Consider the following 25955-nt stretch of genomic DNA (forward strand, 5'->3'; position numbering starts at 1 on the left):
CAGTCAAAAACTCATCTTACACCAGTCACCAACTCATTCAGGGGTTTTTCTTTATTTGTACTATTTTGTACATTGTAGCATAGTACAGTAGTGAATACATCAACACTATGAAATAACACATATGGAATAATTTAATAATCTAAACAAGTGATAAACAAATCAAAATATATTTGAGATTTTTCAAAGTAGCCACCCTTTGCCATGACAACATTGCTGACTTTTGGTTCTCTCAACCAGCTTTATGAGGTGTCATGTGGAATGCATTTCAATTAACAGGTGTGTCTTGTTAAAAGTTTATTTGTGGAATTTCTTTCCTTCTTAATGAGTTTGAGCCAATCAGTTGTGTTGTGACAAGGTAGGGGTGGTAAAAGACCAAGTCCATATTATGGCAAGAACAGCTCAAATAAGCAAAGAGAAATGACAGTCCATCGTTACTTTAAGACATGAAGGTCAGTCAATGCAGATAACTTCAAGAACTTTTAAAGTTTTTTCAAGTGCAGTTGCAAAAACCGTGAGGTTCTATGATGAAACTGGCTCTCATGAGGACTGCCACAGGAAAGGAAGACCCAGAATTACGTCTGCTGCAGAGACTAATTTCATCAGAGTTACCAGCCTCAAAAATCGTCAATTAACTGCACCTCAGATTTTAGCCCAAATAAATGCTTCAGAGTTCAAGAAACAGCCACATCTCAACATTAACTGTTCAGAGGAGACTGTGTGAATCAGGCCTTCATGGTCAAATTTCTGTAAAGAACCACTACTAAAGGACACAAAAAAGAAGAGACTTGCTTGGGCCAAGAAATGCGAGCAATGGACATTAGACCGGTGGAAATCTGTCCTTTGGTCTGATGAGTCCAAATCTGAGATGTTTGGTTCCAGCTGCTGTGTCGTTGTGAGACGCAGAGTAGGTGAATGGATGTGGGGGTGCTATGCTGGTGACACTGTCTGTGATTGATTTAGAATTCAAAAACACACTTAGCCAACATGGCTACCACAGCATTCTGCAGCGATACGCCATCCCATCTGGTTTGCGCTTAGTGGGACTATAATTTGTTTTTCAACAGGACAATGACCCAAAACACACCTCCAGGCTGTGTAAGGGCTATTTGACCAAGAAGGAGATTGATGGAGGGCTGCATCAGATGGCCTCGCCTCCACAATCACCCAATCTCAACCCAATTGATATGGTTTGGGATGAGTTGGACCGCAGAGTGAAGGAAAAGCAGCAAACAAGTGCTCAGCATATGTGGGAACTCCTTCAAGACTATTGGAAAAGCGTTCCTCCTGAAGCTGATTGAGAGAATGCAAAGAGTGTGCAAAGCTGTCATCAAGGCAAAGGGTTGCTACTTTGAAGAATTTAAAATCTAAAATATATTTTAATTTGTTTAACACTTTTGGGTACTACATGATTCCATGTCTCTAATTTCATAGTGTTGATGTCTTCACTATTATTATACAATGTAGAAAATAGTAAAAAATACAAATGAAGAAAAACCCTGGAATGAGTAGGTGTATCCAAACTTTTGACTGATACTGTATATCTACACATTAAAATACAAAAACACAGTCATGGTAAGCACAAATAAAACATCACAAATGAACCAATCCTGTGATAGGCTTAGGCAACTCAGGTGTCTATACTTCAACAAAAATGTAAATAAGACGGAAGTTTATGAAGTAAGGCGTAATGCAGAGATCTACAGTCTTTAGCAAAGTCCAGCCAACCTTTTGATACAGTATGCAGTGATGAGTATGAAAACTGTCACCTGTAACAAAACGAAGAGCACTATGGTAGACATTATCCAAAGGTTTAAGCGTAAAAGCATCTGCACTTTGATAAAAAATATTACCATAATCAAGAACAGATAAAAAAGGTTGACTGAATAATCTTCTACCTACAGCTTAGAGAAAGGCACAATCAGTTTCTGTAGAAAAAGCCAACTTTAAATCTTAGCTTCTTAACCAGCTCATCGTATCTGGTATCAAGGTAAGACCCAGATACAGACCTTGTCAAAGTAACAATGTTTATTGCAGCAATAGGGGAAGAGGTACATGATGGCAGGCAGGCTCAGGTCAGGCAGAGGTTGGTAATCCAGAAGTGGAGCAAAGATACAGGATGGCAGGCAGGCTCAGGAGGATGGGGACAGTGTCAGGACAGGCAAGGGTCAAAAACCAGGAGGACGAGAAAGAGAGCCTGGGGAAAAGCAGGCACTGACAAAAGCGCTGGTTGGCTTGACAAACAAGAGGAACTGTTTCACCTGTCTTTGTGATTGTCTCCGCCCCCCTCCAGTTGTTGCCAATCTTCCCCATTATCCCCAGTGTATTTAGGCCTGTCTTCTCTGTTTGTCTGTTGCCAGTTCATTTTTTTTTTGTGAAAACCTACCAGCGTTTTCCCCCTTACCCCTAGAAATCTATATCTGTCCTAAAAAGGCTGATTCTGTTCTAGTTCCTGTTTTATAGTTTTTCCAGATTTGGACCATTCTGCCTGCCCTGAGCCTGCCTGCTGTTCTGTACCACGCCACACCAAACTGGATTATTGACCCCTGCCTGCTCTGACCCTGAGACTGCCTGCCGTTCTGGACCTTTTGCACACTATCTGGATTACTGACCTCTGCCTGACCCTGTTGTTTTGCCTCCCCCTGTACTAGTGATAAACTTTTGTCTTGGACTAAAAACCTTGCTTTTGAAAGTGATTTTATTCCTGAACTAGGCTTAATCTGTGTCTGGGAGACCCGTCAAAATAAGTTATGTTCAATAGGTGGTTGAATGCCCTGTCTGATGGTTGGTATTGATATAGTTGAAATGGCTATAAGATTGCATAGAATTGCACCATTGGCCTACAGTGCAATCGGAAAGTATTCAAACCCCTTGACTTCTAAACATTTTGTTACCTTATATCCATATCAAAAATGTATTTTAAAAATTCTCATCAATCTAACCACAATACCCCATAATGACCAAGCAAAAACAGGTTTTTGAAATATTTGCAAAGTATTAAGCTCCTTTACTCAGGACTTTGTTGAAGCACCTTTGGCAGTGATTACAGCCTCAATTCGTTGTGGGTATGACGCTACAAGCTTGGCACACCTGTATTTGGGGAGTTTCTCCCATTTCTCTACGCAGATCCTCTGAAGCACTGTCAGGTTGGATGGGGAGAGTCGCTGCACAGCTATTTTCAGGTCTCTCCAGAGATGTTCAATCGGGTTCAAGTCCCGGCTCTGTATGGGCCACTTAAGGACATTCAGAGACTTGTCCAGAAGCCACTCCTGCATTGTCTTGGCTGTGTGCTTAGGGTCGTTGTCCTGTTGGAAGGTGAACCTTCACCCCAGTCTGAGGTCCTAAGCTCTCTGGGGCACGTTTTCATCAAGGATCTCTCTGTACTTTGCTTTGTTCATCTTTCCCTCAATCCTGATTAGTCTCTCAGTCCCTGCCGCCGAAAAACATCCCCACAGCATGATGCTGCGACCACCATGCTTCACCGTAGGGATGGTGCTAGGTTTCGTCCAGATGTGATCCTTGGCATTCAGGCCAAAGAGTTCAACCTTGGTTTCATCAGACCAGAGAATCTTGTTTCTCATGGTCTGAGAGTCTTTAGGTGGATTTTGGAAAACTCCAAGCAGGCTGTCATGTGCCTTTTACTGAGGTGTGGCTTCTGTCTGGCCACTCTACCATAAAGGCCTGATTTGTGGAGTGCTGCAGAGGTAGTTGTCTTTCTGGGAGGTTCACACAGGAATTCTGGAGCTCTGTCAGAGTGACCATCAGGTTCTTGGTCACCTCCCTGACCAAGGCCCTTCTCCCCCAATTGCTCAGTTTGGCCCGGGCGGCCAGCTCTAGGAAGAGTCTGGGTGGATCCAAACTTCTTCCATTTAAAAATGGAGGCCACTGTGTTCTTCGGGACCTTCAATGCTGCAGACATTTTTTGGTACTCTTCTCCAGATCTGTGCCTCGACACAATCCCTTCTTGGAGCTCTACGGACAATTTAATCAAGCTCATGACTTGGTTTTTGCTCTGACATGCACTGTCAACTGTGGGACCTTGTACAGACAGGTGTGTGCCTTTCCAAATCATGTCCAATCAATTGAATTCACCACAGGAGGACTCCAATCAAGTTGTAGAAACATCTCAAGGATGATCAATGGAAACAGGATGCACCTGAGCTCAATTTCAAGTCTCATAGAAAAGGGTCTGAATACCTATGTAAATAAGGTATTTCTGTTTTTATTTTATATAAATGTATCTTTTTTTCCAGCTTTCTCATTATGGGGTAATGTGTGTAGATTGATCAGGGAAACAATTAATTGAATCCATTTTAAAATAAGGCTGTAACGTAACAAAATGTGGAAAAAGTCAAGGGGCCTGAATACCTTCCCAAATGCACTGTATCCATATTAGTAATTGAGGAAGGAGGAGAAAGGGTTAACACCATAGGGCTTGACGTCGCAGCCAATGTCAATATGAGGAACTCTCAGTGTAACCAATGGCGAAATGTTCTTTTTTTAAATGTATTTTTTAAAATTTTATTTCACCTGTATTTAACCAGGTAGGCCAGTTGAGAACAAGTTCTCATTTACAACTGGAACCTGTCCAAGATAAAGCAAAGCGACACAAACCACAACACAGAGTTACACATGGAATAAACAAACGTACAGTTAATAACACAATAGAAAATAAGTCTATATACAGTGTGTGCAAATGGCATGAGGAGGTAAGGCAATAAATAGGCCATAGTAGCGAAGTAATTACAATTTAGCAAGTTAACACTGGAGTGATAGATGTGCAGATGATGATGTGCAAGTAGAAATACTGGTGTGCAAAATAGCCAAAAAGTAAATAAAAACAATATGGGGATGAGGTAGGTAGATTGGATAGGCTATTTACAGATGGGCTGTGTACAGCTGCAGCGATCGGTTAGCTGCTCAGATAGCTGATGTTTAAAGTTAGTGAGGGAGATATAAGTCTCCAACTTCAGCGATTTTTGCAATTCGTTCCAGTCATTGGCAGCAGAGAACTGGAAGGAATGGCAGCCAAATGAGGTGTTGGTTTTGGGGATAACCAGTGAGATATACCTGCTGGAGAGCGTGCTATCGGTGGGTGTTGTTATCATGACCAGTGAGCTGAGATAAGGCAGAGCTTTACCTAGCAAAGACTTATAGATGACCTGGAGCCAGTGGGTCTGGCGACGAATATGTAGCGAGGGCCAGCCGACGAGAGCATACAGGTCGCAGTGGTGGGTGGTATATGGGGCTTTGGTGACAAAACGGATGGTACTGTGATGGACTGCATCCAGTTTGTTGAGTAGAGTGTTGGAGGCTATTTTGTAAATTACATAGCCGAAGTTGAGGATCGGTAGGATAGTCAGTTTCACGAGGTATGTTTGGCGGCGTGAGTGAAGGATGCTTTGTTGCGAAATAGGAAGCCGATTCTAGATTTAATTTTGAATTGGAGATGTTTAATTTGAGTCTGGAAGGAGAGTCTACAGTCTAGCCAGACACCTAGGTATTTGTAGTTGTCCACATATTTTAAGTCAGAACCGTCCAGAGTAGTGATGCTAGTCGGGCAGCGATCGGTTAAAAAGCATGCATTTAGTTTTACTAGCGTTTAAGAGCAGTTGGAGGCCACGGAAGAAGTGTTGTATGGAATTGAAGCTCGTTTGGAGGTTTGTTAACACAGTGTCCAAAGAAGGGCCAGATGTTTACAGAATGGTGTTGTCTGCCTAGAGGTGGATCAGGGAATCACCCGCAGCAAGAGCAACATTGTTGATATATAGAGAGAAAAAGGTTGGCTCGAGAATTTAACCTTGTGGTACCCCCATAGAGACTGCCAGAGGGCCGGACAATAGGCCCTCCGATTTGACACACTGAACTCTATCTGAGAAGTAGTTGGTGAACCAGGCGAGGCAATCATTTGAGAAACCAAGGCTGTTGAGTCTGCCAATATGGTGATTGACAGAGTCGAAAGCCTTGGCCAGGTCGATGAATACGGCTGCACAGTACTGTCTTTTATCGATGGCGGTTATGATATCGTTTAGTACCTTGAGTGTGGCTGAGGTGCACCCATGACCAGCTCGAAAACCGGACTGCACAGCGGAGAAGGTACGGTGGAATACGAAATGGTCAGTGATCTGTTTATTAACTTAGCTTTCGAAGACTTTAGAAATGCAGGGCAGGATGGATATAGGTCTGTAATAGTTTGGGTCTAGAGTGTCACCCCCTTTGAAGAGGGGGATGACCATGGCAGCTTTCCAATCTTTAGGGATCTCAGACGATATGAAAGCGAGGTTGAACAGACTGGTAATATGGATTGCAACAATGGCGGTGGATCATTTTAGAAAGAGAGGGTCCAGATTGTCTAGCCCGGCTGATTTGTACGAGTCCAGGTTTTGCAGCTCTTTCAGAACATTGGCTATCTGAATATGGGTGAGTGAAGGAGAAGCTGGGGAGGCTTGGGCAAGTGGCTGCGGGTGGTGTGGAACTGTTGGCCGGGGTAGCCAGGAGGCAAGCATGGCCAGCCGTAGAGAAATGCTTATTGAAATTCTCGATTATCGTGGATTTATCGGTGGTAACAGTGTTTCCTAGCCTCAGTGCAGTGAGCAGCTGGGATGAGGTGCTCTTATTCTCCATGGATTTTACAGTGACCCAAAACTTTTTGGAGTTAGAGCAAATTTCTGTTTGAAAAAGCTAGCCTTTGCTAACTGACTGCGTTTATTGGTTCCTGACTTCCCTGAAAAGTTGCATATCGCGGGGACTATTCGATGCTAGTGCAGTAAACCACAGGAAATGTTTGTGCTGGTCAAGAGCAGTCAGGTTTGAAGTGAACCAAGGGCTATATCTGTTCTTAGTTCAACATTTTTTGAAAATGGTGTGCTTATTTAAGATGGTGAGGAAATTACTTTTAAAGAATGAGCAGGCATCCTCTACTGATGGGATAAGGCTAATATCCTTCCAGGATACCCAGGCCAGGTCGATTAGAAAGGCCTGCTCTGAGAACTGTTTTAGGGATCGTTTGACAGTGATAAGGGGTGGTCGTTTGACCGCGGACCCATAGCGGATGCAGGCAATGAGGCAGTGATTTCTGAGATCCTGATTGACAACAGCAGAGGTGTATTTGGAGGGAAAGTTGGTCAGGATGATATCTATGAGGGTGCCCATGTTACGGATTTAGGGTTGTACCTGGTGGGTTCCTTGATAATTTGTGTGATATTGAGGGCATCTAGCTTAGATTGTAGGACTGCCGGTTAAGCATATCCCAGTTTAGGTCACCTAACAGAACGAACTCTGGAGATAGATGGGGGGCAATCAATTCACATATGGTGTCCAGGGCACAGCTGGGAGCTGATGGGGGTCTATAACAGGCGGCAACAGTGAGAGACTTATTTCTGGAGAGATTAATCTTTTAAATTAGAAGCTTGAACTGTTTCGTTATAGACTTGGAAAGTATGACAGACCTTTGCAGGCTATCTCTGCAGTAGATTGCAACTCCTCCCCCTTCGGCAGTTCTACCTTGACGGGAAATGTTGTAGTTGGGGATGGAAATCTCAGAATTGGTGGCCTTCCTAAGCCAGGCTTCAGACACGTCAAGCACATCAGGGTTGGCGGAGTGTGCTAAAGCAGTGAGTAAAACAAACTTAGGGAGGAGGCTTCTGATGTTAACATGCATGAAACCAAGGCTTTTACGGTTACAGAAGTCAACAAATGAGAGCGCCTGGGGACACGCAGGACCTTGGTTAACCTCCACCTCACCTGAGGAACAGAGGAGGAGTAGAATGAGGGTACGGCTAAATGCTATCAAAGCTGGTTGTCTAGTGCGTTGGGGACAGAGAGTAAAAGGAGCAGATTTCTGGGCGTGGTAGGATCGATTCAGGGCATAAAGTACAGACAGGGTGTGGTAGGGTGCAGGTACAGGTACAGTGGAGGTAAACCTAGGCATTGAGTGACGATAAGAGAGGTTGAATCTCTGGACGCACTAGTTATGCTGGGTGAGGTCAGAGCATGTGTTGGAGGTGGGACAAAGAAGGTATCTGAGGCATGTTGAGTGGGACTAGGGGCTCCGCAGTAACCTAAAACAATGATAACTATCCTAAACAACAGTATACAAGGCATATTGATTTTAGAGAGACATAAAGCAAGGCATAAAGCAATCACAGGTGTTGATTGGGAGAACTAGCTAAGACAACAACGGGTAAGACAACAACAGTTAATCAGCTAAGACAACAACAGGTAAAATGGTGATGAATGGTCAGAGATGGTCAGTTAACTACACACAGGGCCTGAGTTCGAGGCTGGGGACGACAGATAAACAAAAATAAACTAAATGTAGTACCTTGATTAATGAACAGTCCAGCAGACATCAGCTATGTAGCCAAGTGATCATAGGGTCCAGTGAACAGCAATAGATGAAACAGGGAAGCCGCTAGGTAGCTGTTACTACGTAGTAGAAGTTACTACGTTTTAAAGTGACTTACATGGGCTTTGGTTGCTATCATGCAACAGCCCAAGCCCTCTACGTGCTTTGAAGTACTGAGGTGGTTTTCAAGTTTATGGAATTCACATTTTAACTAAAAGCACTGGGTGAGCAGACCACAGTGGGCCTCTCTTTTAATCTAACGATAGCAGAACTAAGAGTTGAGTTCAAACAAACGGGTACAAGATTACAACTGACGACAACCCTGGCATTGTAGATAACAGTATGATGATAATGCTTAGAAAGGATGGGAGATATTACCTGAGTTCGGCTTATTCGGTCTGTCGATATCGTAGCCCTTTCCTGCAATCAAATGAGGTCACAAATCAAACCTTGTGACCTCATGGGTGGAATGTTATTCATATTTTTGAAATTGAATAAGGAATAAACATTCTTTCAAAAACCCGAAGAAAATCCAGTGTTTCTATGTCAGACGGTTTTGTTATATTTCAGTCTTCTGTGATGTATATAAAGTGTAATACTAGGATGCAAACTCAAAATTGAATACATTTCATTTCTTTATCTGACATGGTACACGTGTCTTCCTTTATTTAAGCCCATAACCATGTGTGAGGTGAATACTTTTGTTTCAAAGTATATTTGTTTAAGAATACCAAAAAACACTCTGTGTGACCCTGATTTAGCCCACTGCAGTAAAATGTTCATCAATGGGCTATTGCTGTCACACACCACTAAGCAAGCTCAACATGTGCATATTAAATGTAATACAAGAGCAACAGAAAATATATTGTGGTCAGATAAGGATTGGCTGAGGGTCCTATTGGATCCAAACCTATAACCATTTCTGATTTGTACTGTGAAAAATGTGGATTCAGTTTAATTTGTTTTCCTTTTGGACTTTCCCATCTATCAAATGCATTTCCTAGAATAAGAAATCTCATGGAATCGCACTGAACCCTTGAACTTCAATTCCATGTATGTGGGAAAGAAGCCAAAAACCAAACTTTCCGACAAACACACATGCTAATAATAATAATAAGGATAATACACATGAACACTTGTGATAATAAACATTTTGGAGATGACTTAATTCTGAACCATGAAAATTCTCATGATTCAAACTGTCCCCTTCCTTCTGGGTCATCCCTATCTGACCATGCTACAAAAGACAGAACTACTATTCAGTGCTCTCTTCCCACAAAATAAGAATGTAACCACTATATCCCTAGCCCTAGACCTATGCTAACCTTACCCCTAACGGGCCTTGGCACCATGGCTATCTAGGGATCAACCAGAGCGCCCCAGCCCCCATACACTGGAGACCCTGGAGATAATAACAATGAATATAGCACATTTCTCACACCCAAGGCACTATACAAGATGGTGGTAAGTACTCCGATTAAAGTCACACAAAACACATATCCATAGTCACACGCAAATCACATAGTCACACAACAAACAGTTTCATTTGATCTGAAGGACATGAAGCATACGTATCAGAGAATTAACAGAGGTCATTGAAAGTCTTTTTAAACAGGAAGGTTTTAACCTCTACGGGATCAGTGCCCCCCCCGGGTGCCCCACCCTTGTGGGGCCCCAGTGTTGAGGATCAGTAGGGTGAAGATGTTGTTACCTACCCTCACCACCTGGGGGAGCCCCGTCAGGAAGTCCAGTACCCAGTTGCACAGAGCAGGGTCGAGACCCAGGGTCTCGAGCATGATGACGAGTTTGGAGGGTACTATGGTGTTAAATGCTGAGCTGTAGTCGATGAACAGCATTCTCACATAGGTATTCCTCTTGTCCAGATAGGTTAGGGCAGTGTGCAGTGTGGTTGCGATTGCGTAGTCTGTGGACCTATTGGGGCGGTAAGCAAATTGGAGTCTGTCTAGGGTGTCAGGTAGGGTGGAGGTGATATGGTCCTTGACTAGTCTCTCAAAGCACTTCATGATGACGGAAGTGAGTGCTAAGGGGCGGTAGTCATTTAGCTCAGTTACCTTAGCTTTCTTGGGAACAGATACAATGGTGGCCCTCTTGAAGCATGTGTGAACAGCAGACTGGGATAAGGATTGATTGAATATATCCGTAAACACACCAGCCAGCTGGTCTGCGCATGCTCTGAGGACGCGGCTGGGATGCCGTCTGGGCCTGCAGCCTTGCGAGGGTTAACACGTTTACATTTTTTACTCACGTAGGCTGCAGTGAAGGTGAGTCCGCAGGCTTTGGTAGCAGGTCATGTCAGTGGCACTGTATTGTCCTCAAAGCGAGCAAAACAGTTATTTAGTCTGTCTGGAAGCAACACACCTCGTGTCTGAGCCGTTGAATTGCGACTATACTTTGTCTCTATACTGACGCTTAGCTTGTTTGATTGCCTTGCGGAGGGAATAGCTACACTGTTTGTATTCGGTCATGTTTCCGGTCACCTTGCCCTGGTTAAAACCAGTGGTTCGTGCTTTCAGTTTCACGCGAATGCTGCCATCAATCCACGGTTTCTGGTTTGGGAATGTTTTAATCGTTGCTGTGGGTATAACATCGTCAATGCACTTTCTAATGAACTCTCTCACCGAATCAGCATATTCGTCAATGTGATTGTTGGACGCAATGCGGAACATATCCCAATCCACGTGATCAAATCAGTCTTAAAGAGTGGAATCAGATTGGTCGGCCCAGCATTGAACAGACCTGACCGCGGGAGCTTCTTGTTTTAGTCTCTGTCTGTAGGCTGGAAGCAACAAAATGGAGTCATGGTCAGCTTTTCCGAAAGAGGGCGGGGGAGGGCCTTATATGCGTTGCAGAAGTTAGAATAACAATGATCCAGGGTTTTACCAGCCCTGGTTGCGCAATCGATATGCTGATAGAATTTAGGGAGTCTTGTTTTCAGATTAGCCTTGTTAAAATCCCCAGCTACAATGAATGCAGCCTCAGGATATGTGGTTTCCAGTTTACATAGAGTCAAATAAAGTTCGTTCAGGGCCATTGATGTGTCTGCTTGGGGGGGAATATATACGGCTGTGATTATAATCAAAGAGAATTCCCTTGGTAGGTAATGCGGTCGACATTTGATTGTGAGGAATTCTAAGTCAGGTTAACAGAAGGACTTGAGTTCCTGTATGTTGTTATGATCACACCACGTCTCGTTATTCATAAGGCATACCTCCCCGCCTCTTCTTACCAGAAAGATGCTTGTTTCTGTCGGCGCGATGCGTGAAGAAACCAGCTGGCTGCATCGACTCCGATAGAGTCTCGAGTGAGCCATGTTTCCGTGAAGTAAATAACATTATATTCTCTGATGTCTCTCGGGAATGATATCCTTGCTCAGATTTCATCAACCTTGTTGTCAAGAGACTGGACATTGGCGAGTAGTATGCTAGGGAGTGGTGCGCGACGTGCCCGTCTCAGAAGCCTGACCAGAAGACCGCTTTGTTTGCCCCTTTTACGACCGACGGCTGGGATCCGATCCATTGTCCTGGGTGGAAGGCAGAACACAGGATCCGCTTCGGGAAAGTCATATTCCTGGTCGTAATGATGGTGAGTTGACGTTGCTCTTATATTCAGTAGTTCCTCCCGACTGTATGTAATGAAACCTAAGATTACCTGGGGTCCCAATGTAAGAAATAACACGTAACAAAACAAAATACTGCATAGTTTCCTAGGAACGCAAAGCGAGGCTGCCATCTCTGTCGGCGGAAGTACTTCTAAACTTTTGAATAAGCTTCGAAATGTTATCATAGAATTCATGAAAAAGTGGTCATTTAAGATATATACAGTACCAGTCAAAAGTTTGGACACACCTACTCATTCAAGGGTTTTATTTTTATTTTTATTTTTTACTATTTTCTACAATGTAGAATAATATTGAAGATATCAAATTTATGAAATTAGAAAAAAAGTGTTTAACAAATCAAAATATATATACATAAAATATAGGAAATCTGTCCTTTGGTCTGATGAGTCCAAATTTGAGATTTTTGGTTCCAGCCGCCGTGTCATTGTGAGACGCAGAGTAGGTGAACGGATGATCTCTGCGTGTATGGTTCCCACCGTGAAGCATGGAGGAGGAGGAGTGATGGTGTGGGTGTGCTCTGCTGGTGACACTGTCGGTGATTGATTTAGAATTCAAGACACGCTTAACCAGCATGGCTACCACAGCATTCTGCAGCGATACGCCATCCCATCTGGTTTGCGCTTAGTGGGACTATCATTTGTTTTTCAACAGGACAATGACCCAAACCACACCTCCAGGCTGTCTAAGGGCTATTTGACCAAGAAGAAGAGTGATGGAGGGCTGCATCAGATGAATTGGCCTCCACAATCACCCAACCTCAACCCAATTGAGATGGTTTGGGATGAGTTGGACCGCAGAGTGAAGAAAAAGCAGCCAACAAGTACTCAGCATATGTGGGAACTCCTTCAAGACTTTTAGAAAAGCATTCCAGGTGAAGCTGGTTGAGAGAATGCCAAGCGTGTGCAAAGCTGTCATCAAGGCAAAGGGTGACATTATCTGTGTCTGGGCAGCTGCCCCATGTATTGTACTCTCTGGCACTACCTGCTGCCCAAAACAGCTAATTTGGGAACAGCTAAATCAAAAATGTACCACCTCCTGTCCTCATCCGCACTCTGCTGCAGAAAATACAAGTTCCCCCTAACCACTGATACAGGGTCAGATTACTGGTCGTTCATCACTTCCTGCGCAACATTCATCACTTCCAACTGAATGAAAATCTAATACTGGTCACTCGCACTTGGTTTGTTGTTTTATTACTTCTTAAAACTTCAAGACTTTTGTTTTAAGTGTTTTATTTTGGGTGTTCCGCGGGTCCGGACCTGAAAATTTGCCTGCAGGCAAATTCTGAGACTGATCTGGCACAGGCAAAAAGGCAAAGAAGTGTGAGACATGTCCACGGTAGTAAAGAAGCAGGATTTTACAGACATATACACGTGTGATAGGTGTTGACAACTGTAGACAAGTGTAGTCAAGTGTAGACAACTCAGTGTCGCAAAATAGTGGATCATTGAAAAATTAGAGGAAATCAAGCTCCTAAATGACCGTCTGCTAAATAATCAAGGGGATCGTCCCGGGTGCTCGACATGACTGTGGTCCTCTGCAGTAGCTGCTGTGGATTTGAAATTCTGGGTTCCATGTCAACCCTCTGTGGAAAAGGTTCTTCATGGACTCCAAAAGGGTTCTACCTGGAACCAAAAGTGTTCTACCGTTCTACCTGGAACCAAAAAGGGTTCTTCAAAGGGTTATTTTATGGGGACAGCCGAATAATCCTTTTATGTTCCAGATAGGACCTGGAAAGCATCACGTCTGGAGGAAACCTGTCACCATTCCTACAGTGAAGCATGGTGGTGGCAGCATCATGCTGTGGGGATGTTTTTCAATGGTAGAGACTGGGAGACTAGTTATGATCGAGGGACAGATGAACAGAGCAAAGTACAGAGAAATCCTTGATGACAACCTGCTCCAGAGCGCTCTGGACCTTAGACTGGGGAGAAGGTTTATCTTCCGACAGGCCAACGTCCCTAAGCACACAGCCAAGACAATGCAGGAGACAAGTCTCTGAATGTCTTTGAGTGGCCCAACCAGTGCCCGGACTTGAACCCGATCAAACATCTCTGGAGATACCTGAAAATACAGTGCCTTGCGAAAGTATTCGGCTAATTCGAATAATTTTGCACGCCAAATTTTTCAGTTTTTGATTTGTTAAAAAAGTTTGAAATATCCAATAAATGTCGTTCCACTTCATGATTGTGTCCCACTTGTTGTTGATTCTTCACAAAAAATACAGTTTTATATCTTTATGTTTGAAGCCTGAAATGTGGCAAAAGGTCGCAAAGTTCAAGGGGGCCCGAATACTTTCGCAAGGCACTGTATCTCTGACTTGGATCAGGCCCTTAAATGTTTTACTTCTCTGTTTAACACGGTTGCAGATAAGCATGCTCCGTATAAAAAACGAAGAGTAAAGGATAGATCAAACCCTTGGTTCATGCATGAATTGTCGGAAAAATTACAGGAAAGAAATTTAGCTTGGGCTAAGGCTAGATTGTCTGATACTACGTCTGACTAGCAGTCCTTCAGGCATTTGAGAAATAGATGTTTATCTCTGTTTAGATAAGCAAAGTCAACATACTGTACTTCTTGAACTGTGTATCTGAGAATGGTGGGAATCCAGCAAACATCTGGATAGTAGTCACATCTCCGGAACAAAACTCCACTCCCCCCTCATTACCCCAGCAGGTTATGACAGCCTCTGGGTCCTATAATAGATCAACTGGAAATGTATGGTGCATTTAATAACCATTTTGCCTCAGCTGGCCATACATTTGAAATAATAGTTTCTGTAAATTCCAATAATTCCAGTAGAGGGTGTCCTTTATTCACCTTGAAACAGACTGTAGATAATGATGCACTCCCAGATACACATTCTCTAGTTTCATTTCAACCATTTTATATCTATGACGTCGTAAATGCCTTGCTAGAAATCTATGTAAAAAAATCCACAGCGGCTGATTCTCTTGATACCTTCCTACTGCAGCTCTCTGCCCGACTTATTGCAGAATCATTAACTTATATTCTTAACTTGACAATTGTTTCTGGTGGCACATGTCCTCCCCCTACACAAAGGAGATCCTTCTGACTTAGATGACTACCATCCGTCCAATTTACAAGTTATCTTGCCTTACCAAAATTGTTGAATCCCTGGCCAACTCTCAGCTAAGAAAGTTTTTAAATTCTCATTCTTTTATTTTATTTAGCTTTTATTTAACCAGGTAGGCTAGTTGAGAACAAGTTCTCATTTACAACTACGACCTGGCCAAGATAAAGAAAAGCAGTTCGACACACAGCAACACAGAGTTACACACGGAATAAACAAACAAACATACAATCAAAAATACAGTAGAAAATCTATATACAGCATGTGCAAATGAGGTAGGATAAGAGAGGTAAGGGAATAAATAAGCCATGGTGGCGAAGTAACTACAATAACTATTACATAACTATTCTAAATGTACACCAGTCTGGTTTTAGAACTGGACATAGTACTGTTTCATAGCACCTATGCTTGTTCTAGATGATGTGGTAAATTGCTTAGTTCATAAAAACCATTGTGCTGCCTTATTTGTAGACCTTTCCAAAGGCTGACTGAAATAGGCCTGGATCAGGCTTCTTGCATGTGGTTTGAGAATTATCTGTCAGATAGAACACAATGTGTGATTTCTGATGGTGTAGAGTCTAGTCTAGTTTCCTGGATATTACAACAGGGGTTGGGACCTGTTCTTTCTAATATTTATATAAATAATATTGGTCTGTCTGTTAAAACTTGTAATATTCATCTGTATGCAGGTGACACTGATATGTATTCCATTGCCAAACTGTTGAACAGGCTATTTTAGAGCTGCAATCTGACTTTGTTGCCTTACAGAAAGCCCTGGTTAGTTTCAAACTTGTACTTAATGTTGCATCGAGCCATCCCAGATCCGGGATCGTGAATACAGCCTCAAGCTCATTACCATAACGCAACGTTAACTATTCATGAAAATCGCAAATGAAATGAAATTAATATGCTAGCTCTCAAGCTTAGCCTTTTGTTAACAACACTGTCATCTCAGATTTTCAAAATATGCTTCTCAACCATTGCAAAATAAGCATTTGTGTAACAGCTAGCGCACCTAGCGTAGCATTTAGCGTTAGCATTAGCAGGCAACATTTTTACAAAAACTAGAAAATCATTCAAATAAAATCATTACCTTTGAAGAACATCAGATGTTTTCAATGAGGAGACTCTCAGTTAGATAGCAAATGCTCCGTTTTTCCTGAAAGATGATGTGGAGCCACTTCCGATGAAAAACATCCCCACAGCATGATGCTGCCACCACCATGCTTCACTGTGGGGATGGTGTTCTCGAGGTGATGAGACGTGTTAGGTTTGCACCAGACATAGCGTTTTCCTTGATGGCCAAAAAGCAATTTTAGTCTCATCTGACCAGAGTACCTTCTTGTTTGGGGTTCTCCTACATGCCTTTTAGCGAACACCAAACGTGTTTACTTATTTATTTCTTTAAGCAATGGCTTTTTTTCTGGACACTCTTCTGTAAAGCCCAGTTTTGTGGAGTACATGGCTTAAAGTGGTCTTATGGACAGATACTCCAAACTCCGCTGTGGAGTTTTGCAGCTCCTTCAGGGTTATCTTTGGTCTCTTTGTTGCCTCTCTGATTAATGCCCTCCTTGCCTGGTCCGTGTGTTTTGGTGGGCGGCCCTCTCTTGGCAGGTTTGTAGTGGTGCCATATTCTTTACATTTTTTAATAATGTATTTAATGGTGCTACGTGGGATGTTCAAAGTTTGGGATATTTTTTTATAACCCACAACTTCTCCACAACTTTGTCCCTGACCTGTTTGGAGAGCTCCTTGGTCTTCATGGTGCCGCTTGCTTCGTGGTGTTCCTTGCTTAGTGGTGTTGCGGACTCTGGGGCCTTTCAGAACAGGTGTATATATACTGACATCATGTGAAACTTAGATTGCACACAGGTGGACTTTATTTAACTAATTATGTGACTTCTGAAGGTAATTGGTTGCACCAGATCTTATTTAGGGGCTTGATAGCAAAGTGGGTGAGTACATATGCATGCACCACTTTTCATTTTTTTATTTTTTAGAATTTTTTGAAACAAGTCATTGTTTTCATTTCACTTCACCAATTTGGACTATTTTGTGCATGTCTATTACATGAAATCCAAATAAAAATATTTTTAAATGACAGGTTGTAATGCAACAAAATAGGAAAAACGCCAAGGGGGATGAATACTTTTGCAAGGCACTGTAAGATGGGCTTCTTTTTTAGAAATAGATCTTGCCTCTCCCTAAATATCAGGAAGCAGATTGTATAGTCAACTTTCCTGCCAGTTCTTGACTATGTTGACACCATTTATCAGTTTGCAGCAGCCACTACTCTTAAACCTTTGGATGCCGTCTACCATAGCGCCCTTCGCTTTATCACAGGGGACAGTTTTAATACTCACCACTGCATCCTGTATCAAAAGGTTGTCCGGTCCTCATTAAATTCCTGCAGATCACTTCATTATTCCCTTTTTGTTTACATAGCTCTCCGAGTTAACTTCTCTGTTAGAATATAAAAACATGAGACACCAAAGCTCTGATTCACAAAGTTGGTTAACTCTTGATCTTCCTCGGGTCTCCATCAAACTAGGTAAATCCACTTTTAGTTTTAAAGCACCTCATTGCTGGAAACATTTACAAAATACACTACAATTTTATGTTCTGGTGCCGCTCAGGCAATTTCAAATATTGATTGGGGACCTTCTTATTGGGGAACGTAATTGTTTTTCTTGAATATTTGTGCTGTGTTATTTAATTTTTTATTTTGTCTATGAAATTGTATATGCAGGGCCCTTGTGAAAGAGACCCTTGTCTCAATGGTGACTCCATGCTTAAATAAAGGTAAATATAAATAGATTTGTATATCCCTAACAGCTAAGGTTAGCATTAGGATAGGCTAATCTGATTCCAGATCAGATCTTCAAATCAAATCAAATTTTATTTGTCACATACACATGGTTAGCAGATGTTAATGCGAGTGTAGCGAAATGCTTGTGCTTCTAGTTCCGACAATGCAGTAATAACGAGCAAGTAATCTAACTAACAATTCCAAAAAAAAACTACTGTCATACACAGTGTAAGGGGATAAAGAATATGTACATAAGGATATATGAATGAGTGATGGTACAGAGCAGCATAGGCAAGATACAGTAGATGATATCGAGTACAGTATATACATATGAGATAAGTATGTAAACCAAGTGGCATAGTTAAAGTGGCTAGTGATACATGTATTACATAAGGATGCAGTCGATGATATAGAGTACAGTATCAACGTATGCATATGAGATGAACAATGTAGGGTAAGTAACATTATATAAGGTAGCATTGTTTAAAGTGGCTAGTGATATATTTACATCATTTCCCATCAATTCCCATGATTAAAGTGGCTGGAGTAGAGTCAGTGTCATTGACAGTGTGTTGGCAGTAGCCACTCAATGTTAGTGGTGGCTGTTTAACAGTCTGATGGCCTTGAGATAGAAGCTGTTTTTCAGTCTCTCGGTCCCAGCTTTGATGCACCTGTACTGACCTCGCCTTCTGGATGGCAGCGGGGTGAACAGGCAGTGGCTCAGGTGGTTGATGTCCTTGATGATCTTTATGGCCTTCCTGTAGCATCGGGTGGTGTAGGTGTCCTGGAGGGCAGGTAGTTTGCCCCCGGTGATGCGTTGTGCAGACCTCACTACCCTCTGGAGAGCCTTACGGTTGAGGGCGGTGCAGTTGCCATACCAGGCGGTGATACAGCCCGCCAGGATGCTCTCGATTGTGCATCTGTAGAAGTTTGTGAGTGCTTTTGGTGACAAGCCGAATTTCTTCAGCCTCCTGAGGTTGAAGAGGCGCTTCTGCGCCTTCCTCACGATGCTGTCTGTGTGAGTGGACCAATTCAGTTTGTCTGTGATGTGTATGCCGAGGAACTTAAAACTTGCTACCCTCTCCACTACTGTTCCATCGATGTGGATGGGGGTGTTCCCTCTGCTGTTTCCTGAAGTCCACAATCATCTCCTTAGTTTTGTTGACGTTGAGTGTGAGGTTATTTTCCTGACACCACACTCCGAGGGCCCTCACCTCCTCCCTGTAGGCCATCTCGTCGTTGTTGGTAATCAAGCCTACCACTGTTGTGTCGTCCGCAAACTTGATGATTGAGTTGGAGCGTGCATGGCCACGCAGTCGTGGGTGAACAGGGAGTACAGGAGAGGGCTCAGAACGCACCCTTGTGGGGCCCCAGTGTTGAGGATCAGCGGGGAGGAGATGTTGTTGCCTACCCTCACCACCTGGGGGCGGCCCGTCAGGAAGTCCAGTACCCAGTTGCACAGGGCGGGGTCGAGACCCAGGGTCTCGAGCTTGATGACGAGCTTGGAGGGTACTATGGTGTTGAATGCCGAGCTGTAGTCGATGAACAGCATTCTCACATAGGTATTCCTCTTGTCCAGATGGGTTAGGGCAGTGTGCAGTGTGGTTGAGATTGCATCGTCTGTGGACCTATTTGGGCGGTAAGCAAATTGGAGTGGGTCAAGGGTGTCAGGTAGGGTGGAGGTGATATGGTCCTTGACTAGTCTCTCAAAGCACTTCATGATGACGGATGTGAGTGCTACGGGGCGGTAGTCGTTTAGCTCAGTTACCTTAGCTTTCTTGGGAACAGGAACAATGGTGGCCCTCTTGAAGCATGTGGGAACAGCAGACTGGTATAGGGATTGATTGAATATGTCCGTAAACACACCGGCCAGCTGGTCTGCGCATGCTCTGAGGGCGCGGCTGGGGATGCCGTCTGGGCCTGCAGCCTTGCGAGGGTTAACACGTTTAAATGTCTTACTCACTTCGGCTGCAGTGAAGGAGAGACCGCATGTTTCCGTTGCAGGCCGTGTCAGTGGCACTGTATTGTCCTCAAAGCGGGCAAAAAGTTATTTAGTCTGCCTGGGAGCAAGACATCCTGGTCCATGACCGGGCTGGGTTTCTTCCTGTAGTCCGTGATTGACTGTAGACCCTGCCACATACCTCTTGTGTCTGAGCCGTTGAATTGAGATTCTACTTTGTCTCTGTACTGGCGCTTAGCTTGTTTGATAGCCTTGCGGAGGGAATAGCTGCACTGTTTGTATTCAGTCATGTTACCAGACACCTTGCCCTGATTAAAAGCAGTGGTTCGTGCCTTTAGTTTCACACGAATGCTGCCATCAATCCACGGTTTCTGGTTAGGGAATGTTTTAATCGTTGCTATGGGAACGACATCTTCAACGCACGTTCTAATGAACTCGCACACCGTATCAGCGTATTCGTCAATGTTGTTGTCTGACGCAATACGAAACATCTCCCAGTCCACGTGATGGAAGCAGTCTTGGAGTGTGGAGTCAGCTTGGTCGGACCAGCGTTGGACAGACCTCAGCGTGGGAGCTTCTTGTTTTAGTTTCTGTCTGTAGGCAGGGATCAACAAAATGGAGTCGTGGTCAGCTTTTCCGAAAGGGGGCGGGGGGCAGGGCCTTATATGCGTCGCGGAAGTTAGAGTAACAATGATCCAGGGTCTTTCCACCCCTGGTTGCGCAATCGATATGCTGATAAAATTTAGGGAGTCTTGTTTTCAGATTAGCCTTGTTAAAATCCCCAGCTACAATGAATGCAGCCTCCGGATAAATCGTTTCCAGTTTGCAGAGAGTTAAATAAAGTTCGTTCAGAGCCATCGATGTGTCTGCTTGGGGGGATATATACGGCTGTGATTATAATCGAAGAGAATTCTCTTGGTAGATAATGCGGTCTACATTTGATTGTGAGGAATTCTAAATCAGGTGAACAGAAGGATTTGAGTTCCTGTATGTTTCTTTCATCACACCATGTCACGTTGGCCATAAGACATACGCCCCCGCCCGTCTTCTTACCAGAAAGATGTTTGTCTCTGTCGGCGCGATGCGTGGAGAAACCCGTTGGCTGCACCGCTTCGGATTGCGTCTCTCCAGTGAGCCATGTTTCCGTGAAGCAAAGAACGTTACAGTCTCTGATGTCCCTCTGGAATGCTACCCTTGCTCGGATTTCATCAACCTTGTTGTCAAGAGACTGGACATTGGCAAGAAGAATGCTAGGGAGTGGTGCACGATGTGCCCGTCTCCGGAGTCTGACCAGAAGACCGCTTCGTTTCCCTTTTTTTTTTTTTTTTTTTTTTTTTTGGTCGCTGCATGTGATCCACTCGGTTACACTGGTTGTAAGGCAGAACACAGGATCCGCATCGCGAAAAACATATTCTTGGTCGTACTGATGGTGAGTTGACGCTGATCTTATATTCAGTAGTTCTTCTCGGCTGTATGTAATGAAACCTAAGATGACCTGGGGTACTAGTGTAAGAAATAACACGTAAAAAAACAAAAAACTACATAGTTTCCTAGGAACGCGAAGCGAGGCGGCCATCTCTGTCGGCGCCGGAAGGAAGGAAACTGTTCTGGGGGAGTTTTCTTTCCCTAGTCCCCGATAGGGGTGATAAACATGATCCGTGGTCAGGCAGTATCCTGTAAATGTTGTTGTTAAGAGTGTTATCAAGGGCATCTCGGTGGAGTTTAATTGACCCCCATAAGGCTCACTGCACAGACCACCCAAAGGGAGATGGAAAGGGGTGGGTAGGAGTTGACTTAGGCTTGGGTGGTGTGATCTATTTTAGGCTGTGGTCTGATTCCCTCTCCCTTCTCCCTGAACAAGTGTACACTTGCGTACACTTATTCACCTCCCATAATAGGATCTGGTAGAATACTCTGCAAATGCATCCTTCCTTTCTTGCTTCCTTGAAGTAATCACTGATCTGACATAATGTAATTGGTGAAGGTTATAATGGAAAGCTTGCTCACACCAATCTAGTTATAATACTTCAAGGAAACGAGAAAGGAAAGGTGCATTTTAAGAGTATTCAAACAGAGCCATTCATTTAAAAGGATTGTGTAAGAATTATGGCCGAAACTCCACTCTAGCCCCACGCTTACACCAATCCAATGTTTTTGAGAAAGGTGTAGAATCGGAAAGCAACCAGTGAGAAACGTATTGATGTCTTCAATAATTATTCATGTCTTAAATAATCTTGGGTGAACTTTTCTGTTTTACATCCAAAAGCCTTCTGCTCTTCTCTTCAAGCATGGTTATTCCAACCTAATTGACACAGATCTGTACATCATGCATGTATATAATGCACATGTCACAATGGGATAAGTATAAAGGTACTGTAATTCAGCTTGACAAATGCAATGAACAGACACAGACAAACATTGCCAACACAGCATGTATTTATTGATGATGGCAGTGAGTTGGCAGTTTTACAGACGTGTCATTGCAACTGGATGCAGCAGTGACATTAGGGGCCATATTCATGAGACATTAGACACCATGCTACTGCAATACTCAGAATATTTAAAATAAAAAAAAGACATCATACAAAAACATACTCATGACAGTCATGCAGAAATGTCTTCCATGGTCCCTTCAAAGTGCATGTTATTTTCCCGTTATTATTGTGGCCATTGAGTATCATTTATACTGTAGATAATGTGTGTTGTTATACATTAGCAAGGTACAGTATTTGATAGCATGGTGGCTAATATGTTGAATACAGCCGTGGTTTGTAGCGTGCGTGTGTGTGTGTGTGTGAAGATGTTGGGGTCTTCTTCTTTACGACGGTCTTGATGAAGGACGTGGTCTTTGGCGGTACTCTGGGATGTGGTGCATGATCCAGCCGGCCGGAGCAAGCATGCCGACAGCAAAGACGGACATGATAAAGAAGCTTTGCTGTGAGGGAGGAAGGGAGAGGAGAGAAGACGAGACAAAAAATAAGAGACACAGTAAGAGCCATACGTTATGCACGGGTTGACCCACTAGTGTACTAAACCCTCGAAGCCAATTACGTTTCTGTTAAAAGACTAAAGTTAATCTGCAGTTGGTAACACTTAATCTAAAGTCTGCAGTTATAAGGCATTATGATGTGGTTATAAGGCATTGCAAGACTTGCCATGACCATGTATGACCCACTGTCATCTCCTTATGATCCTCACATAATACCAGTTATTTTGAGCCACTTGAACATTTCACAGAGGACCATGACATAATATTATAAGCCTTATAATAGGACATTAAAATAAAACATTAAATAAGAACATTATGTATGTGTTCATACAAATAGTAAAGCATTATACTTGCAGGCTTTAAGTGTTAGTAAAATATAAATGAGAATATTACTGCCATCTAAAATTTAGAGCTGACATGTCTTTTGTTTAATGTCCAAATCTCCAATCGAATTTGCTGTATTAGTATTCTGTATGGCTTCATTTAGCAATATAAAGGAAAGCTTGGTGGTATATAATTTCTTCAATCTATTGAGTATACAAGTGTCACTCGAACTACTCAACCCACAAGTATCAAAGGAACTTGTGTTTGAGCCTTCCTTTCTCTTTTGTGGTAGTGTTACAAATGTATGAAGGCTTGTTCTGCAATTAACTTTCCTATGTCCCTGATACAAATCCCAGAAAAGTATGTCTTCAACTCATTTCAGACTGGCTCATTTCCAGTTGAAGAACTTATTTATGTTTGCAATAAATTGGCATATCAAATATCAACACCAATATCTACTCTGTATTTATTTCATCACAAATGTGCTGTGGGTTATTGGAGTATGGGTATTATCAGAGGTTTTGGAAATAGTTCATTGCGTCCTATACACTGCAGCAGGGATGGGGCCCACAAAAAATCTGAACTCATCATGAGGGGCCACAGTTGATCGCGGGTCTGCGTACCTGTTGCGTGTGCTCCCTCTCCGGCCTCTAGGTCACCAGACAGCTTGTTAGGGCGCACACCTGTCACCAGCATTACGCGCATATGGACACTCAACTGGACTCCATCACCTCTATGATTACCTGCCCTTTGTATGTCACTCCCTTTGGATTCTTCCCCAGTTGTCATTGTTCCTGTTTCATGTCGGTGCGCTGTTTGTGTTTCTTGTTTTGTTAATTAATTAATTAAATGCATTCACTCCCTGAACTTGCTTCCCGACTCTCAACGTACATCGTTACAGTAGCCGTAGTGTATATATATTTATTTTTTTGATCCAATGTCCTACAAAAGGTAGCGCGGCCAGTGGGCCACTAGTTACCCAACCCTGCACTACAGCTAAGCAGCTCAAAGACTACAGACTTTCCCAGGAGGTCTAGGCAGGCCACATTGATCCACATCAGAGCCACCTGCCCCAGGCAATCGATTTTATTATATCCCAGGCAGCTCCCTCATGGAGCTGAGGCGTTCATTGTGTCCATACATTATACATTAGAAACCCTTTATATACTTCCAGCCAAGAGGAAAGCCTATTTTATAGCTCCGGCTCAGAGCTTTCTGGCGCATCCTTGTCTGTCCATTAAAGTCAGTCGCAACCTCTAAGTCTGAACTCAATCATTGATGTCTGAATTGTCTAAATTGTTTATTTCCGTCATGTATTCTAAACAGACTGTAAAATATAGACAGGGTAGAAGTATGGAGAGGGGTGTCAATCAATAGACATGGATCATATCCTTCCTTACCAAGGCTTTTATCCACATGGCAGTTCTACGTGTGAAATACATCAGTCTTTCTATAGTTGAGAAATGGCTCTGTGCTGTGTTTGAGATCACTCAAAAATGCAGATAAAGCGGAAGAGCCATGGCAGGACACAGCAAAATAAACATTTACCCTGTGACCTTATCAAATCTACAGCGTGATTATCCTGGTGAAACAACCACCTAATCCAAAGACGAGCTTGCTGCAATCTCTCTCTCTCTCTCTCTCTCTCTCTCTCTCTCTCTCTCTCTCTCTCTCTCTCTCTCTTTTAAATTAAATTACATGGAATGTTTGAGGCAGGAAAAACAAAATGCTGGTCTATCCGTCTGGTAAAAGTAAACTGGAATTGGGGAGCACAAACCCTTAAATGACTAATCAAGTCGGGCGTCACCTGATGTTTAAGTTATTGCAGTTATTGCAGAACACCAGTATAATTTTTTGTTGATGACATTATTAAATGCATGAGTTCACCTGAGATATAAAGGATGACAATACAGGGTACTATGGCTGTTATTGTAATGTTAATACATTAAAAGGCGGTTTCTTGGACACGGATTAAGCCTAGTCCTGGTCATAAAAGCAAACTCAATGGAGAATCGCATTCAAAAATGTGTTTTAGTGCCAGACTAGGCTTATTCATTAAGTTTCAACTTTGAACTATGATGGTAAAGAAACATCAAACACAATGGGCTAGTTTATGCCTAGGACTAAAAACCATGCACAATAAAACATCTAAATCCATTGAAACTTCTTTTAAGTTCAGGACTATGCGTAATCTAGGCCTCAGGAAACTGTCCCTGAATGAATATAGAAGCAACAGTCCCTTGGCACATTGAGTGAGTTCCAAATTAGAGAGGACTGTCTACTGTATCAGCAGAGAGTCCCTCAGTGCAACACTCACCCCAGGTCCGATCTTGGTCTTGGGTGGCTTGCTGTAGATGCTGGACCTCCTGTCTTGCAGGACCATTTTAGCCCGTACCAGAGACGCTGCCTGGGGGACCCCCTTCAGGGCCATGACCATCCCGACAGCTGTGGATGTGTGGGGATGTGAGGGATGGGGGAGGAAGTCAGCGCATGTAGCTCTTGAGCTTTGGGTCTCAAGAGTGCTGAGGAACCTCCCGACGAATGTGAAATAGAGCCCAGGACCAGTCACATTAACATGGGTGGAGTCAGGAGGATGGTTTTTAGGCAATCAGAAAGGAGGGGGGGGGGGTATCAGGGCCATGTTGTTCAACAATAGCTCATGTTGTCGTCAGGCAGATTTGTGATCTTGAGGACTGCATGGAGACACTGTCTGGAACTTTTTGAGAAACCATCTGTTGAATGGCCTTAAGTCAACGTAAGGTTCGGGTTGATTTGTATCTGTAAAAAATGTTGAA

The 25955-nt window shown here is 43.2% G+C and overlaps 1 protein-coding gene across 1 annotated transcript; it reads right to left on the reverse strand.

Moving 5' to 3' along the window:
- Positions 1 to 22265: 22265 nt before the first annotated feature.
- On the reverse strand, positions 22266 to 25724 carry si:dkey-85n7.8 (COX8 domain-containing protein). Its single transcript, XM_024420590.2, has 2 exons — positions 25478 to 25724; positions 22266 to 22782 (listed from the first exon to the last, which is right to left on the reverse strand). Exons 1-2 carry the CDS (start codon positions 25595 to 25597, stop codon positions 22666 to 22668), a joined length of 237 nt encoding a protein of 78 aa, XP_024276358.1. The 5' UTR covers positions 25598 to 25724; the 3' UTR covers positions 22266 to 22665.
- Positions 25725 to 25955: the final 231 nt, after the last annotated feature.

This window comes from Oncorhynchus tshawytscha, linkage group LG05 (genome assembly GCF_018296145.1).
Source record: "Oncorhynchus tshawytscha isolate Ot180627B linkage group LG05, Otsh_v2.0, whole genome shotgun sequence".
NCBI classification, from domain to species: Eukaryota; Metazoa; Chordata; class Actinopteri; order Salmoniformes; family Salmonidae; genus Oncorhynchus; species Oncorhynchus tshawytscha.